The sequence below is a fragment of the Populus nigra genome, chromosome 8 (genome assembly GCF_951802175.1).
Source record: "Populus nigra chromosome 8, ddPopNigr1.1, whole genome shotgun sequence".
NCBI lineage: Eukaryota > Viridiplantae > Streptophyta > Magnoliopsida > Malpighiales > Salicaceae > Populus > Populus nigra.
Genome location: NC_084859.1, coordinates 16,612,224 through 16,626,559, shown reverse-complemented (window position 1 = coordinate 16,626,559; position 14,336 = coordinate 16,612,224). Strand labels below are relative to the sequence as shown.

The 14,336-nt window shown below is 34.3% G+C and overlaps 2 protein-coding genes across 9 annotated transcripts; one reads left to right on the top strand and one right to left on the bottom strand.

The window, feature by feature from the left end:
- Positions 1-2,006: 2,006 nt before the first annotated feature.
- On the top strand, positions 2,007-2,861 carry LOC133700513 (oleosin Cor a 13-like). Its single transcript, XM_062124065.1, has 2 exons — positions 2,007-2,344; positions 2,415-2,861. Exons 1-2 carry the CDS (start codon positions 2,064-2,066, stop codon positions 2,536-2,538), a joined length of 405 nt encoding a protein of 134 aa, XP_061980049.1. The 5' UTR covers positions 2,007-2,063; the 3' UTR covers positions 2,539-2,861.
- Positions 2,862-4,077: 1,216 nt separating this feature from the next.
- Positions 4,078-13,792, bottom strand: LOC133702134 (polycomb group protein EMBRYONIC FLOWER 2). 8 transcript variants are annotated; one of them, XM_062126369.1, is made up of 22 exons: positions 13,446-13,790; positions 13,206-13,347; positions 12,946-13,111; positions 12,791-12,846; positions 12,433-12,547; positions 12,149-12,308; positions 12,011-12,061; positions 11,509-11,648; positions 10,814-10,876; positions 10,572-10,690; positions 10,369-10,433; positions 10,051-10,103; positions 9,856-9,933; positions 9,716-9,775; positions 8,920-8,966; positions 8,715-8,806; positions 7,800-8,016; positions 7,321-7,369; positions 6,559-6,642; positions 5,001-5,080; positions 4,622-4,711; positions 4,078-4,417 (listed from the first exon to the last, which is right to left on the bottom strand). In XM_062126369.1, the coding sequence occupies exons 2-22, from the start codon at positions 13,241-13,243 to the stop codon at positions 4,294-4,296; spliced, it is 1,947 nt and encodes a 648-aa protein (XP_061982353.1). In that variant the 5' UTR covers positions 13,244-13,347; positions 13,446-13,790; the 3' UTR covers positions 4,078-4,293. The 8 variants fall into 8 exon arrangements, 7 of the variants coding, with proteins under 7 accessions (XP_061982353.1, XP_061982348.1, XP_061982349.1 ...); XM_062126364.1 differs by having other exon boundaries at positions 8,691-8,806; positions 13,446-13,789; XM_062126365.1 differs by having other exon boundaries at positions 8,691-8,806; positions 12,946-13,105; positions 13,446-13,789.
- Between the last annotated feature and the right edge of the window lie 544 nt (positions 13,793-14,336).

The window sequence follows — 14,336 nt, the reverse complement described above, 5'->3', positions numbered from 1 at the left end:
TCCCGGACCCATTGAACACCCTGCAAGCCCAGTAGATATATAAAACAAAACGGGGATGACAGGAGTGCACGCTAGGGCTCGAATCCAGGTGACAAAGGTAAGGTTGCCTCTGCCGCTGGGCTACAAGCCCCGGTGCTGAAGAACATGACTCTTGATATGATATGACATGCTGCATGAATCCAGCTTGTTTTGATTTGTTGCTTTGTATACCCTTATTAAAGCCACGTGCATGATAAAAAAAAAAGTGTTAATTGAAAATTTAGATAAAAATTTTATAATTTTTAATTAATCTAATATTAAAATAAAACTAAATATATATAAAAAAATCTTAGCTAACCAGATTAACTCATTAAATTTATAAAAATAAAAATAAGATAATTTAATAAAAATAAATATAATATTAAATGATAAAAAAAACCCTTATTAAAGCCACGAGCAAGATCCTCAAATAAAAAGGGCCAACCGGAAATTTATAGTTCGACAAGAAATTTACAAGCTAACAATGATAGGCTGCTTTTATGAATGGATAACCCTCATGTAAGCCCATTGGTAGAACTTTCCTAATTCAGTCAACCACATCATCAACACTGAAATTTAGTCGCACGTGTTGGGATCAAGAAATCATCAGCTAACCTAATTATTAGGTTTAAAATCATTAAAAAATTTGAGTAAATTGGTTTTATTTGAAATTTTAGAATAAAAAACTAATTATAACTAGAAAAAATATTAACATCTATGGTTTGGATGTTCAAATTACTTCAAAGCAATTTAATTACAGCACAACACATAATATATATCTCAATATTTCAGATAAGTGACTGGGTATACTTAAAGCTGCAACCTTATAGACAGAAATCAGTGGGCATAGAGGTCATCACACAAGCAATCAGCAAGGTTTTATGGTCCGTACAGAATTATTGAAAGAAGAGGGCAATGGCTTACAAATTAGTGTTACCATCATCTGTCTCAACTCACCCGGTCTTTCATGTCTCACAACTGATGCAACATGTACGTGGGAAATAAAAAGGTGTTTGAAGAGTTACCTACGATGGCTGATGAATCTTCTTTACAACCCCAAACACTGTTGGACCGAAGGCTTGTAAAGCATCGCAATCGAGCTGCAACTCAAATCCTTGTGCTCTGGAAGACTTGTTTCCAGCAGAAGCAACGTGAGAGTTCTTGGAAGAAGTCATGCTCAGATTTCCAGAATCCTCCCTCGAGGACAAGGGCGGGGTTTAAGGGGGGAAATTGTTGCAAGCGTTTTTCTGGAATGAATTAGAAGGGGAAACAATTAGGGTAGGTGAAATTTGAAAAGAGGAGTGACCGTTGGTGGATGTTAGGCGGTGTGTGTAAACACTACTGCGTTTCGTTTTGTTCTTTCTGTTTTTATTTCTCTTGTTAAGCCATGTGTTGGCTTAGTGTAGCTAGTCTTGTTGAGAGTAATGGGGTATGCAGAAACAAGAATAACAAGCTTTGGCTCCATCTCCCTCTCCCTCTTCTCTTCCCTTTTCTAAACACCTAAACGATAATCCATTGTAATTACTTATCAGAATCTGTAGCTTGCTTAAGTACATAAAACAGCGTGGATGAAATCCAGGTGAGAACAATCGCTATTAAATTAACTTGCTCCGGCTGCATGGCCGCGAGAAATATCCCCACTTAAATTATTTTGTTTCAAGAGAACTTCATTCAATGAAAATTCTTGCAGCTATCTCGAGCACAGGCTGCAGAGGGGATGATTATCATATGCTTGGATTCCTTGGATTTAGTCCTCCCAAACCTGTCTGTCTTTTAGTTTCATTTTCATTTCATTTCTCAAAACAACCTCATATAAAACAAAAACCATCGTGTCCTAAAATTAATGCATACGGGTTGCATGCAACCCTTGTATGACAATCTCCTCAACACGTGCCTCATCTCTCTTTGACACGTGCCTATGGCCTCCTCTCTTTATAACCCAACCTCTCTCGCACACAATGTGTATATCTATATATATATATTTACCATCAGATTTTCATCTCATAAAATCTTACTTGGAGCAGACACCGTTTGATCCAGCATCGATGGCTGATATTCAAAAATCAAAGCAACCACGGCAACAACCAAGGTCCCACCAAATAGTCAAGGCAACTACTGCTGTCACTACCGGTGGGTCTCTTTTAGTTGTCTCCAGTTTGACCTTTACTGCCACCGTCATTCTGTTGACCGTAGCCACTCCATTGCTGGTTATATTCAGTCCAGTTATCGTTCCTGCTGTGATAACAGTTTATCTCTTGCTTATGGGGTTCTTAGCCTCTGGTGGCTTCGGCGTGACAGGAATTGCTGTCATGTCATGGATGTACAGGTACGTACATTAGTTTTCTTTTCGATTTTTGGCTTAGTAAGCGTAATATTTTGAAATGGACCTCTTGAAGGTATGTTACTGGGAGGCATCCTCCAGGGGCAGAACAGCTGGACCAGGCAGGCATGAAGCTGGTTGGTATGGCAAGGGAAATGAAAGAACGGGGTGAGCAGTTTGTGCTACAAGCTGCCCAATAGACACCTTGAAAGACTTGCACGTCACGATCTCCCTTGTACCCTCTTTCGATGGAAAGAACAGTACTGATGTTTAAAGAAGTATTGGGTGGAGATCAAGGAAATTGCTGCGAGGGATATGTGTTTTTGTTGGAGGAGTTATTTACTGGGCTGTGTAATCTCTAATTTTTAGTGTCATTGTCGTTTGCTTCTTGTTAATGAGTCTTTTGTGAGTGTTGATCTTAAATAATTTGCCGTTTGCTGTCTTGTTAATTTTGGGTCTGTAATAAATGATGTCATTTCTTAATTTCTGGTATGTTGGTTTTAATTTGATATCCTTTAATTAACCTTTTTATCTTCCTTTCCATTAGTATCTTTCAAGGGAGTTTCTAGTGGAAAATTAAATAGGCAGTAATTATAAATAGATCATGCTTATGGCTAACTAGCTAGTGGCAAACGCCAAACAATGCTGGCATGCGAACTAACGATGGAGGTAAATGGGGCACGTAGTTTCAGCAGCTTAGTGGTTAGAAATTTCCTTCCCGATGCCACGGAGTTATCACGATATGTGTTTTAATTTTCTTTTTATTTCTATTTTTTATTCTTGATTTTTTTATAGAAATTTTTATACTTGAGTTTCAACTCTCTCTTTTTTTTTAATGAAATTATCACAATCTCATTTGATTTATTAAAAATTAATCTTTGAATTTTTTACCTGTTTTTTTCTATAAAATTATACCGATTTTATGTCTATAATCATGAAATTTATAAGTTAATCAAAGAAGTTTTTTTTTTTTTTAGTTTAACTCTTTAACATTAAATTATTTAGTAACGTGGATGAAGTCAAGTTAGGTTTCTTTTAGCTTTTTTTCATTATCAATTTCTTTGTATTTTTTAATTTAAATTACTAATTGAAGTAATAACTAAGTATCGGGTTTTTTTTCTTTAACATTCGGAGGATGAAAGCAAACATAAGTTGAAAGCAAACATAAGTTTCTAGTATTGAAAATATGTTGTCATACATATACATCCACACAAATATGATTTGAGCATTTTAGGAGAAGCTTGTATGAATTTGAGGGCAAAGGATAAATTACCCAGCTACATATGATTATAAATTAGCTCCATGAACAAACCAAATCTAAATCAGATTACCCATCAAACAATACCTAACTAGTTTCCATTGTTAAAATTCAAGAATTTCTTTGTATGATTTTAAAGGCAAGAATCTCAAGGCAAATAGTAATGTCCAATAGGTGGGGACCCAGTTGAGAGTTTGTTTGTTTGTTTGTTTGGGGACCTGATAGAGAATAGGATGATGGTTGGGGGAGATATGCGGACTTTTCACAAAAATAAATCAAACATTATTTTCAGTTGAGTTTTAGGTAAAAAGCCTCAAAAGTCCAGAAAAAACCCTCTCAAACAATTTACAAGAATTCTTTCTCTCGCCATCTCCTATGTATAAGAGCGCAATCTTTATCTTCATGCAATCTAGAAAATAAAAACAATACTGCACAACATAACAACGTAGAGATTAAAAAGAAAATTGTAGAACAGCTACTCTCTAGCAATCAGCACGATCTTAAATATTTAATATAAAACAAAACTTCATCGTGTGGATATTGGTGGTTCTGTGTATATGAATTTAGTAGATCAACAGGAACATAGTATGATGAACAGAGACGAAAGGAAAGGTAGGCAATTGAGCCCCACAATTAAATGCAAGAACAAAATAATAAATGGAAAGGCAAATTTTATTCCTCCTTGTCCATGCAATCTCTAGCTTTTCATAGGATCCAAATCCTGCTTTTGGAATTGTTCAAGAATCATATTACACATGTTCATCGTCCGTGCATCAAGTAGTCCGTGATTCCACAGTTTGATCATAAACAATCTCCAACACCTGCCAAGCCCATTAGAATAAGTGAGATGCAAAATTGCTGGCTCTGAAAGTGGGTGAGCCAGAGAATTTCTTTAAGTGCTTTAATTACTGATAGAACATAATCTGCTTGTGAGTACGTACAAGAGGGGAAGTTGAATAGGAAGAAAAGAAACAACCAGAGTAGAATATGAAGACATTTCAAATTAAAATTGGTAGACGACTTACCAAATCAGAGCTGGGGCTAGGACAAGGTTGTGTCCATGCAATCTCGTGAATGCCTCGCATGCCCACGGGATATGTCCATCTGCAAGCACCCTGCCAGAATGAAAAGCAAGTTCAAAACAAGACAATTTGCCCAATTTTATATCTGTGTGAAAACAAATGCAAAACAATGTTAGTTAGATCCAAAACAGTTGAAACGAAGAGAGAGGTGTTGAATAGGCATAATGCCCAATTCACCATACTTCCCAGCGCCCCCTCCCCAAACTCTCCCATCCATAACTTGCCTCCCAAACATAATCTTGTTCAATAACAACAAACGGATACAAAGATCTACATGAGAAACAAAATACCAATTCAAGGCAGTGTGTAAAAAGAAGATTACCGCTGCTTCCTCACAAATGAGTTCCACAAGTGCATCATTTGCTTCTCATCTTTAGTCACGTCTACAAAATCATCAAGCATCTGCAGCATAATAGATTATTCATGACAGCCTTTTCTATGGTTACATGTAGGCATTATAATTAAGTGCCTTCAAGTTACAGACCATCAAGTATCTTTACTTATTTTGGAGTAAAGAATTTATTTCATCATTTCATAACTAATTACTCCATAATTGTGCTACTAGCAAATGGTGCAAAGCAATTATATTCAATAGGTCTTATTAACTTGAGAAAAGAAAAAAAATATTATTCAGTTTGTAAATTTCATTATGATTTAACATGAAATATTAAGTATATTTACCTAATGTACCATACTAATTAATCTTATCATTTCATTATTTAACTAGCTTTACCATAATTGTGATAATTATAATCCATTCCGACTTTTCATATAAAAAGCAGGAATGAATGTTATGTTGCATTCAATCAAGAATGCTGGAATAAATGATATCTGAATAGATATTGGATGGATATTGGCTTTCATATGAAAAACCGGAAGATGTAATGTGTGTGGCACTCAAATGGAGTGCCAGAATTACAGGCAACTAATCTAGAAATTCGTGGTAATCAAAAAGGGATTACTAGAAAGGATAACATTTGTTGATGGAATGATTGATGAATAAGTGGGAATAATTGACCATCCGGTGAGGATGGTCAAAGTGATGTGGACCATAGATGAGGAACCAACTGACTAATGAGTTTAATGATTGTATCATCACTCATTGAATAAATAGACACAATATCTTCTTGCATAAGAAAATTAATAATATTGACATGAAAGAATCTTTAGAAGAATCTTTGTTTATTCACGTCAACTGTTAATTGTATTTTTACCTTGTTGGCTAATCATTGCACGTACTTCACATACCGGTAGGACTTGCTATTCATCAGCTTTGTTTAGTATATGTTAGGTAGTTCTCTTATGTAAATATAAACTGCGGCTTTTGGTATGTAGATGGAAATGTAAGCTACTTTTGAATTGTGCTAGACAGATGTCACTTTTTGTATGGAAACATGAGTTTTATTTTGAAATTGGAAGTAGTGTTGTAATGACGAGTAAAAATCATGTTTTCCACTATATGTCAGATTCTCTGTTTTGATTAATACATGTCATAATTTCTTTAGTAATTAGTCTATATTTGATTATTTAGATATGATAAATTGACGAGTCAATTGATGGGAGTCCAGGATGATTGGACTCATGAGGTTGACTGTGTTTGTGATCTCAAGTAGTAATGTCGATAACTAATTGTTATTTTAGAGAAGAAAAAGTACTACATATTTTGAAAATAATATTTTTAAATGATGATAAATTAATAAGTGCTTAAACTTAATGCACCCTAAATCTTATCACTTCATAAATTCAAGAGGGCCTAACTTCAGCTCAGAAAATCAATCCAATGGAAAAAGGTAACATGTATACCATATGCACAAACATGTTTCAAAATTGCATCATAAGAGTACCAAACTAGTATTAGGCAACTTAATCATTAAACATACCCTTCGGTCTTCAAAATCGGCAACATCATCGTCAACTTCATCCTCACTATCCCGATCTGACATAACTTGCTCAACTGCCATTGGCTTAAGAAAACAAAATGAACATCAATTTCAAAAATTTGTCCATAGAATCTAAGTAATTCATAGATTTTCTTTTACTTTTTATATTGAAGAGTTGGAATTAAATTACAAAAACTAGTCAAATTCCATTTGTCAATGAGAACATGGAAAAAAACTAATCTGTGAGTAGCAAAGAGAACAGTACGCACACTTGAGACAGATTCAAACATGTATGACATTGATATTCAGCAAAGCATACAGCAACATGCTTGACATTTTAGGAAAACTAAATAAAAAAAGTCAGTTTTTTATGATTCCCTAAGGAATTCACCTCTATTTTTAATAATCTGCATCAAGATAAACCACTTGATTTTGATGATTTATACTAACATGACAATAAAAAAAAAATGTATGAGCATGTCTTAACTGTTAGAAGTAGACATTTTAAATAAACTCTCCTAAGACGGGTGCATGGCTAGAATCTTCAAAGGTGTCACATGCATTAAAACACTAACACAGGTATATCCAGTATGCACACTCTCACTAAAGTTTGGAATACATGACATTTGTCCATCAATAATAAATGCCAGTCACATACTTCAGAAGAAAGCCTGACATTCAATTCATTCAACAACAGGCATAGATTAAGAGTAAAGCAAATGACAAAATAGAATTGTTTATTGAAAGACGGTCATTACTCACCTGAGCTCTATGCGAGTGAAAAAATTGTCGTTTGTGAAGGAGCGTACGGCTGAAGAAAGATAACAGTTAGATTAAACCCATATTTAAGCTTCGAAAAATATTTATCAATCTGACAAATTATAAGCTTCAAGCAATAAACAATAAATAAAGTGACTACCTCAGATTAAATACATTAGAAAAGTAATTCACACTGTGTATTACAAAACAATAAGCTGCAACCTATAGAACAATTACAATCAACAACAATACTCCGACAAGTTAGTTGGCTACTTCAAGGATACATTCACTCAATAACATTTTAATTTGAGTCACATATTACAGCCTAAACAAGTGCAACAGATAAACTGACCATGCAGCACTTCATCCTTGTTGACCAGACCTAACAAATGGAGATTCTACTACTCGTGCATTTTTCAATTGACTTTAGAATTAAGATAGAAGATATGCTCTACAAGAATAAAGATGGAACTGAGACCTACTTTCTCATATCAGACCGTTCAATTGATAATTTTCTTGTCTTTGCAAATTGTAGCATGGCAGGAGGTGCAAGATTATTCCCAGGTACCAATTGAGCACATTCAGCATCAGGATATGCATGTGCTGCAGAACCTGAAACCCCCACAACATCAGCACCAGAACGATTGTGTTCTCCATACTCTCTGCTACACATGCTCGCGGTTTGCAAATCCTTCCCACCTGAGACATCAGCACTCAAATAAATAAGGTTCTCAACTAACAAACATACAATAAGAAAGTGAAGCATGCAAGCATAAGACACAGCTACAAATAACAGAATTGTAAAATTTGGCACTATGATTACACAGCATAGCATTTGATAAATCTATCGAAAATATCTCATAGTTTCATTACAATAGACCAACCAATTACTAGGTGCCCATTAGCTACATCCACTCCAAACTCTGGCAAGTGTACTAAAAATGCCACTTGCTCCTTCATTTCCTTCCCAAAGCAAAACCTTGCAGCAGGAATAAAGATAGATAATGAAGTCCTACAATGAATCAAATGGCTCTATTTTATTACACCCGCCCTATGCTTTCCCAAATTATGTTTTTGGCCCAAAAGAATAATGCTTTGAAATGTGTCCTCTATCCAGTACCTATTATGGAAGAAAGAGGTGACAAATTTTGAAGTTGTGAAGAGCAGAAAAACAATTTTTTTTCTGCCAGGCTAAGTGCAGGGAGCTGTCATTTTTATGCATTTATTGTTCATCAAGATTCCTAATCATGACAAAAAAAAATAAAAAATCTAGCAGATTATGCATTAAGCCATTGTCTAAATATTTCCATAGATTTCGTTACAAGGATGCCATTCATCAGCACAATTCATGTACAAAAGTAGAAAGCACAAACCGCCAATCTTGTCAAGCAGCTCACCAGCTCCCTGTTGCCTGCTCAGAGTCTTGTCAAGTACATTCTTTGCCTTTTGAACAAGTTTCTTGGGTCTTTTGCGCTTTGGTTTCTTTGAGCTATAGGTAAATATGGACAGACCCATTTCAGTCCATGGTATTGTAATATATCAACAAAATTGACAGAAGATGAATCAATTTATTACTTCAAGCAAGACAAATCTAAGACTTACCAAAAGAAGAAGGTTTGTTGTTTTGGATCAATACCATCTGCAACAATCTGAATAAAAAGAAATTGGCATATGAAATCCAAAAAAAACAAATAGGATATATACCATGCTTTGTACCTCACATGGATGCCAAGCATTTTCCCCAAATTGCATATTTAGCAGTTCACATAGACCACTTAATTTTTCCCATAGTTTTTACTTGACTTATATGTATATGGAATAAAGTCAACAATGACAGAAATTTTCCTATCAGCTTTAATAATGATAAACTCAGAAACTCGCCTATCATCCAGCAAATCATATAATTTCCAATATTTATGCTCTAAAGCAGACAAATCCCTGAAAGCTCTCAAGGTAATGTAAACAACGTAATGTGTATGTTTGTATTCTCTTTTTATTTTAGTGTTTCATTTTACATGGCATTCTATTAAGCATCACGAGAATCTCCTTCCAGCAAATCATAAAATTTCCAGTATTTATATGTTTATGAGACAATAAACTAAACGATGCTCTAAAGCTCTTAATAAGGAAGCAATATATTTATGTATATGTTCACTTTCAAGTTTTCTGTTTAAAACAAGCAATATTACCCTTTCTTTGTTTTGCTTTATTTCATATGAAAAATTCATAATAGGAGCATAAAGACCAACGGGATATGGTAAATGCTTGTTGACTTTGTAACTTGAAAAAATAACATATATAGGACATATAAAAGTTCAAATATGAACTGTTGTTATTGCAAATTGGAAGTACCAATAAAATGCCAAAAAGAATTTATTATAGGAGGAATTATTCTAACCTCAGATCTCCAAATATCAGTTTTCACAAATATATTTACAGCTTGAAATTCTTCCGTTATCTGCAAGACATACACAGGAATAGTCATTATAGTACAAAATATGTAAAGAACCGAATTCAAACGTAAAGAACTGAATTCACCCAAGATTCCTGTAGTTTACCAACCCAAAATTCAAAGTTGAAGAGATCATGTGATGAGGGCAAGTGATATCTCAGACCCTAAGGAGCAAAAAAAAAATTATATGGAACTCAACATAAGAACTCAGCCTGAAAGAAAGACAGTCATGGTTTTGTTTTCATCACAAGGAACAAAAGGATATCAGGAAAACCTCCAACCTTGAAGCTTGCACATTTTACCAAGCAGAATGGGCAGGAAAAGTCTTCAGTTACTGCGAGTTAGACATCCAACACGTTATAGAAGAATAGGAAAAGGAGCTTACAGATCCAGAAGCCCAAGAAAAAACTTAAAGTGCAGAGACCCATCAATAACAATTGAACAAATATCTACTATCAAGGAATTGAAGAGTTCAAAAGGAAAAATCTGTTCTCTTCAAGATTGAAGCTGTTATAAGTTCTTCCATCTAAGCCAAAATGTGAACCCTTAAAACATTAAAATGCATTAAAACAAAACAAAGAAAAGAAAATTAATTTTACCTTCAGTTTTCTGCAACTTATTATTGTAATACCTGTAGTTGAAAATCACATTTCCTGCCCTCAACCTACATAATACAAGAAGTGAAAATGTTTTATCATACTCATATAGGAAAACAAAGAATTCTCAAATCAGGACCAGTGCAATAAAGAAAAACAATATCAATTGAAAAGTGTTTGATGCTAGGATGTATAAGAGAGATTACCGAATGATATGAGACAACGATGAAGAAGAAATGTCACCACAGGTGTATGAATGATAAGAAGATTTTTCCTTAGCCCCAACCTCTTCTGCAGAAACGTTGACTTGCAGCTGTGATGTATTCTTTGGTAAATACAAACAACCAAAATACATTCTTCTGTCAGAAAAGAAACATCTAGCAGTAGATATAATAAATGAATTTGAATTTATCTATCCAATTAAAAGACTTTTGAGAACAGAACAAACCACAGTTTCAGAATTAAATGGAATTTGAATTAAAACACAGTTGTCCTCGGTCAAACAAGTCAACTGCAAGAAGAGAAACACAAAAAAAAAGCTCTTAAATCTCCAAATACAAATGGAATCTGATGAGTCCTTGAAAATCAGACTGCACAAAACAAATAAATCACACGCTTAAATTATTCAGGTCAAGTAATGTTCCCAGTCATGAGGCTGTCCAAGAAGATGCTAATGTCAGCTTCCAGCCATCACTATTTAATCATACAGCAGAAAATGTAAAGCATTTCTACAGCTGAGAACAGCATGGAAAGTGGAAAGTCTACAGGTCTATGTCAAACTTCGTGAAAGCATGCAAGAACACCAGCAGTTAGTAGCTTCTTTACACAGGCCATTTGGCAGATGATAAAGGAGCAACACCACTTGGCCTGTCAGAGTGATGTGGTGGTGATAAGACCATGGCTAATTTTGTTCTTTGAATAATGAAATCAAACAAAAAAATCAGGCTTAACCCATGACATTGTGTTATAGGCAATGATTAGACCTATATTGTGATAGCGTTTGTAAACTAAGATGAATCAGGTCCAGCCTCTCTAATGGGTAATAGTGTGGAGTCAGTTAGGATGGAGTCTCCTTATTAAAAATCATGGGTTTAAGAAAAATATGAAAAAATAATTAGCTAACCAGGATTTAAAGTGCTTTACCTTCAAGAAGCAAGCATTCATGTCAACAGGAGATGTCACCTCCACTCGTTGTCCCAAACCCAAATTTGGTGACTTCTCCCAAAAATTACACAGCGAGTCTAATGGTATCTTCCCCAATAGACAGCATCCTCCAACATTTTCTGCCATGTACAAGCAATATTTCAAATTGAAAAACTGGATTTCATGCAAAAAGACAACTACTAGAAAAAAGAAAAGGGCAATTAAAGCCCCATCAGCAAGGCCCAGATTGTGATAATGAGTTGTTTGACATGGCATTTTGTCATTACATTGTCTGGTTTATTACTTTTTTTCTCCATGTAGAATAGAAAGAAAAAATTTTGAACCTTAAAAACATCTATAGTAATTTCTTGGCAACAAAAAATTACAAACAGACCAATTACAAGAAAATAGTATAGCATGCATTTGAAACACTTTCCACGTGACATCATATAAGAAGTAGTTAAGGAACCAAAGCATATCTCACATGGAAACAATTCCATACCCAAATGACCGTTGGTTAAATCAATTCCACGCATAGAACTTTGGGCCCCAGCTGCCAAAAATAACAATGACAGTGAGACCAAATATTCTTATATGGCAGATAAGTTCTCAAGTACCAACCAAACATATGAATGCATACCAAAGCTGACAAGCAAGACATACAGTGAGCCAGATTTGACCTCCGATGCTAGCTTATTCATCTCAGGGAGAACGAAATTTGTTTGCGCTTGAGTACTGCCCTCGACTCCAGCAAAGTTGGTCAAAACACACGGTCGACTAAAGTGATATACTGCAGAATACTTTATAGCAGGGTACAAAAGCAAAGGTGGAACATTAGAAATAGATAACCACCACATAATATTACCTCTAATAGCATTGATATACATCAATCTAGCTAGGATAAGGAAATAGATGCATTCTTACCTCTAAAACCCCAATTTTGGATACAAGCCTTGCCAACAAAATGTACAAGGGAAACAGACTATGTGATTGTACAGCTCCATTTAGAGCAACAGGCATCGAAATTGTCATTTGTATTCTACAAGTTTAATCAAAAGAAACCTGGTAAGCACCTCAAAATCATTTACATCCTCAAAATTTAATCAACAAAAATAAGCCAGCATCCTTGCACAACTATAACATGGACCGTATCATTAAATCCCTAAACAACTGATTACAATTCATATAGCTAAACACACACACATACAAAAGCTTCAACAAAAATATTTCACTGATGCAAATTACTCCAAACTTAAAGAACAGTGGAAAGGAACATCATTACCTTCTTTTATTCTTCACCTGTATTTTATACCGCAAGCATCTTTGCAAATAAGACGGCTACCTCATAGACAAAAAGAAAGTATATTCAATCAGAAACGCAAAACAAATAACGACATAAAAGAAAAAAACAATCAAGTAAAACGTAAATATAATTACATTTCCAATGGCGCGACGCTGAAGAATATTATAAAGCTCAACAGGCTTGCAATACATCGAAAGACTTTCTTCAGCAGCAATTTCTTCTTCTTCAGTTAAATGCAAACCACCACCAGCACCACGTCCATCTTCACGGCACATCTGATCTATCGTGCTTCTGCTATATCTTCCAATAACAATAAAAAATAAAAATATTCACTCGACAAAAAATTTATTCAAATCCAAAAAAATGAGAAATTAATTATTTAAAAAGCACATACGAGGAGGTTTCACGAGTGACTAAAGGAATCCCCGGCATTCTTCAGTTACGCTAATTCAATGTTTTGTAGGTTCATAGTAGCTACCACTAATATTAGTATACGAGCACAACTAGGTTTTGTAGGAGACATAAACAAAAAAAACCTGCAAATTAATTGCAAATTGAGCTGAAAATAAATTAGTGATTTAATCTAAATTTGTAAAAAAAATCAAACGATTGAGAAAACAAACCCTAGCCAAACCTGAACAGAGTTGCAGTTTATTTGGTTCGATTGACGGACCGGACCCGATTTTTTTTTAGCCGATGATTGGACCGGATACTGAGAGTGGGTGGAGAAAAACAGACTGAGTGAGCACAAGAGCGAGTGACAGAATTTAGTGAGGGAGGAAGAGAGAGAAAGAGAGTTTTTATGATTCTTTCTTTCAGGTTCTTTGTGAGTGTCCGCTTTTTTTCTTCTACTGGGCAGTTGTGTTACTACTGCGCCGGGAATTATTTGACAGTGCTAATCGAGTCCGAGTCATCCACCTACTCATGGTGACTCATCAACCGAGGCTATGGCTTGCGTGAATTTTCAGTGTGAGTCTATTCTGTAGAAACAAGTTGATCCAGTTAATACTTTAAATTTGTTTTTTTTTTTAAAAAAAGATGAGGTTATTTTGTAGAAACAAAACATAAAACTTCATCGTTTTGTACGTCAATCCAATTCATGATCTAAATCATTCGGGAAACTAAGTTTCTTTAATAAGTTTATTTCTTAAAATTTATTTTTTATTTAATCATAAATTATTGAGAAAAAATGTATTATCTTTCTTAAAATCGCCTTCTCTTATTCATGTAGTTTTGTTTTGTTTTGACAACAAAATAATTTTTTTAATTGCAGCATAGTTCATTTAATAAAAAAATATCTATCAAGAAAAATATGATAATATGGACTAAAAAAGAAAAATATATATTTAAAAACAACTAATTTTCTTATTTACATATTTTTTCATGAAAACATGTATTAAAATAAAAAATTATTATAATCATAAAAGCATGTATCAATTAAAAAAATCATGAATCAATTATTTATCTGCAACTAAATGAAAAGGTATGGGAATAATAAATTTAAGAAAAATACATAAAAGTTTTA

Coding starts and splice junctions, on each gene's coding strand:
- LOC133700513 (XM_062124065.1), top strand. CDS start 2,064: ATGGCTGATATTCAAAAATCAAAGCAACCACGGCAACAACCAAGGTCC. Junction 2,345..2,414: donor GTCATGTCATGGATGTACAG/GTACGTACATTA, acceptor GACCTCTTGAAG/GTATGTTACTGGGAGGCATC.
- LOC133702134 (XM_062126364.1), bottom strand. CDS start 13,243: ATGCCGGGGATTCCTTTAGTCACTCGTGAAACCTCCTC. Junction 9,934..10,050: donor TAAAATGTGCAAGCTTCAAG/GTTGGAGGTTTT, acceptor TTTGCTCCTTAG/GGTCTGAGATATCACTTGCC. Junction 8,967..9,715: donor CTGATATTTGGAGATCTGAG/GTTAGAATAATT, acceptor CTTTTTATTCAG/ATTGTTGCAGATGGTATTGA.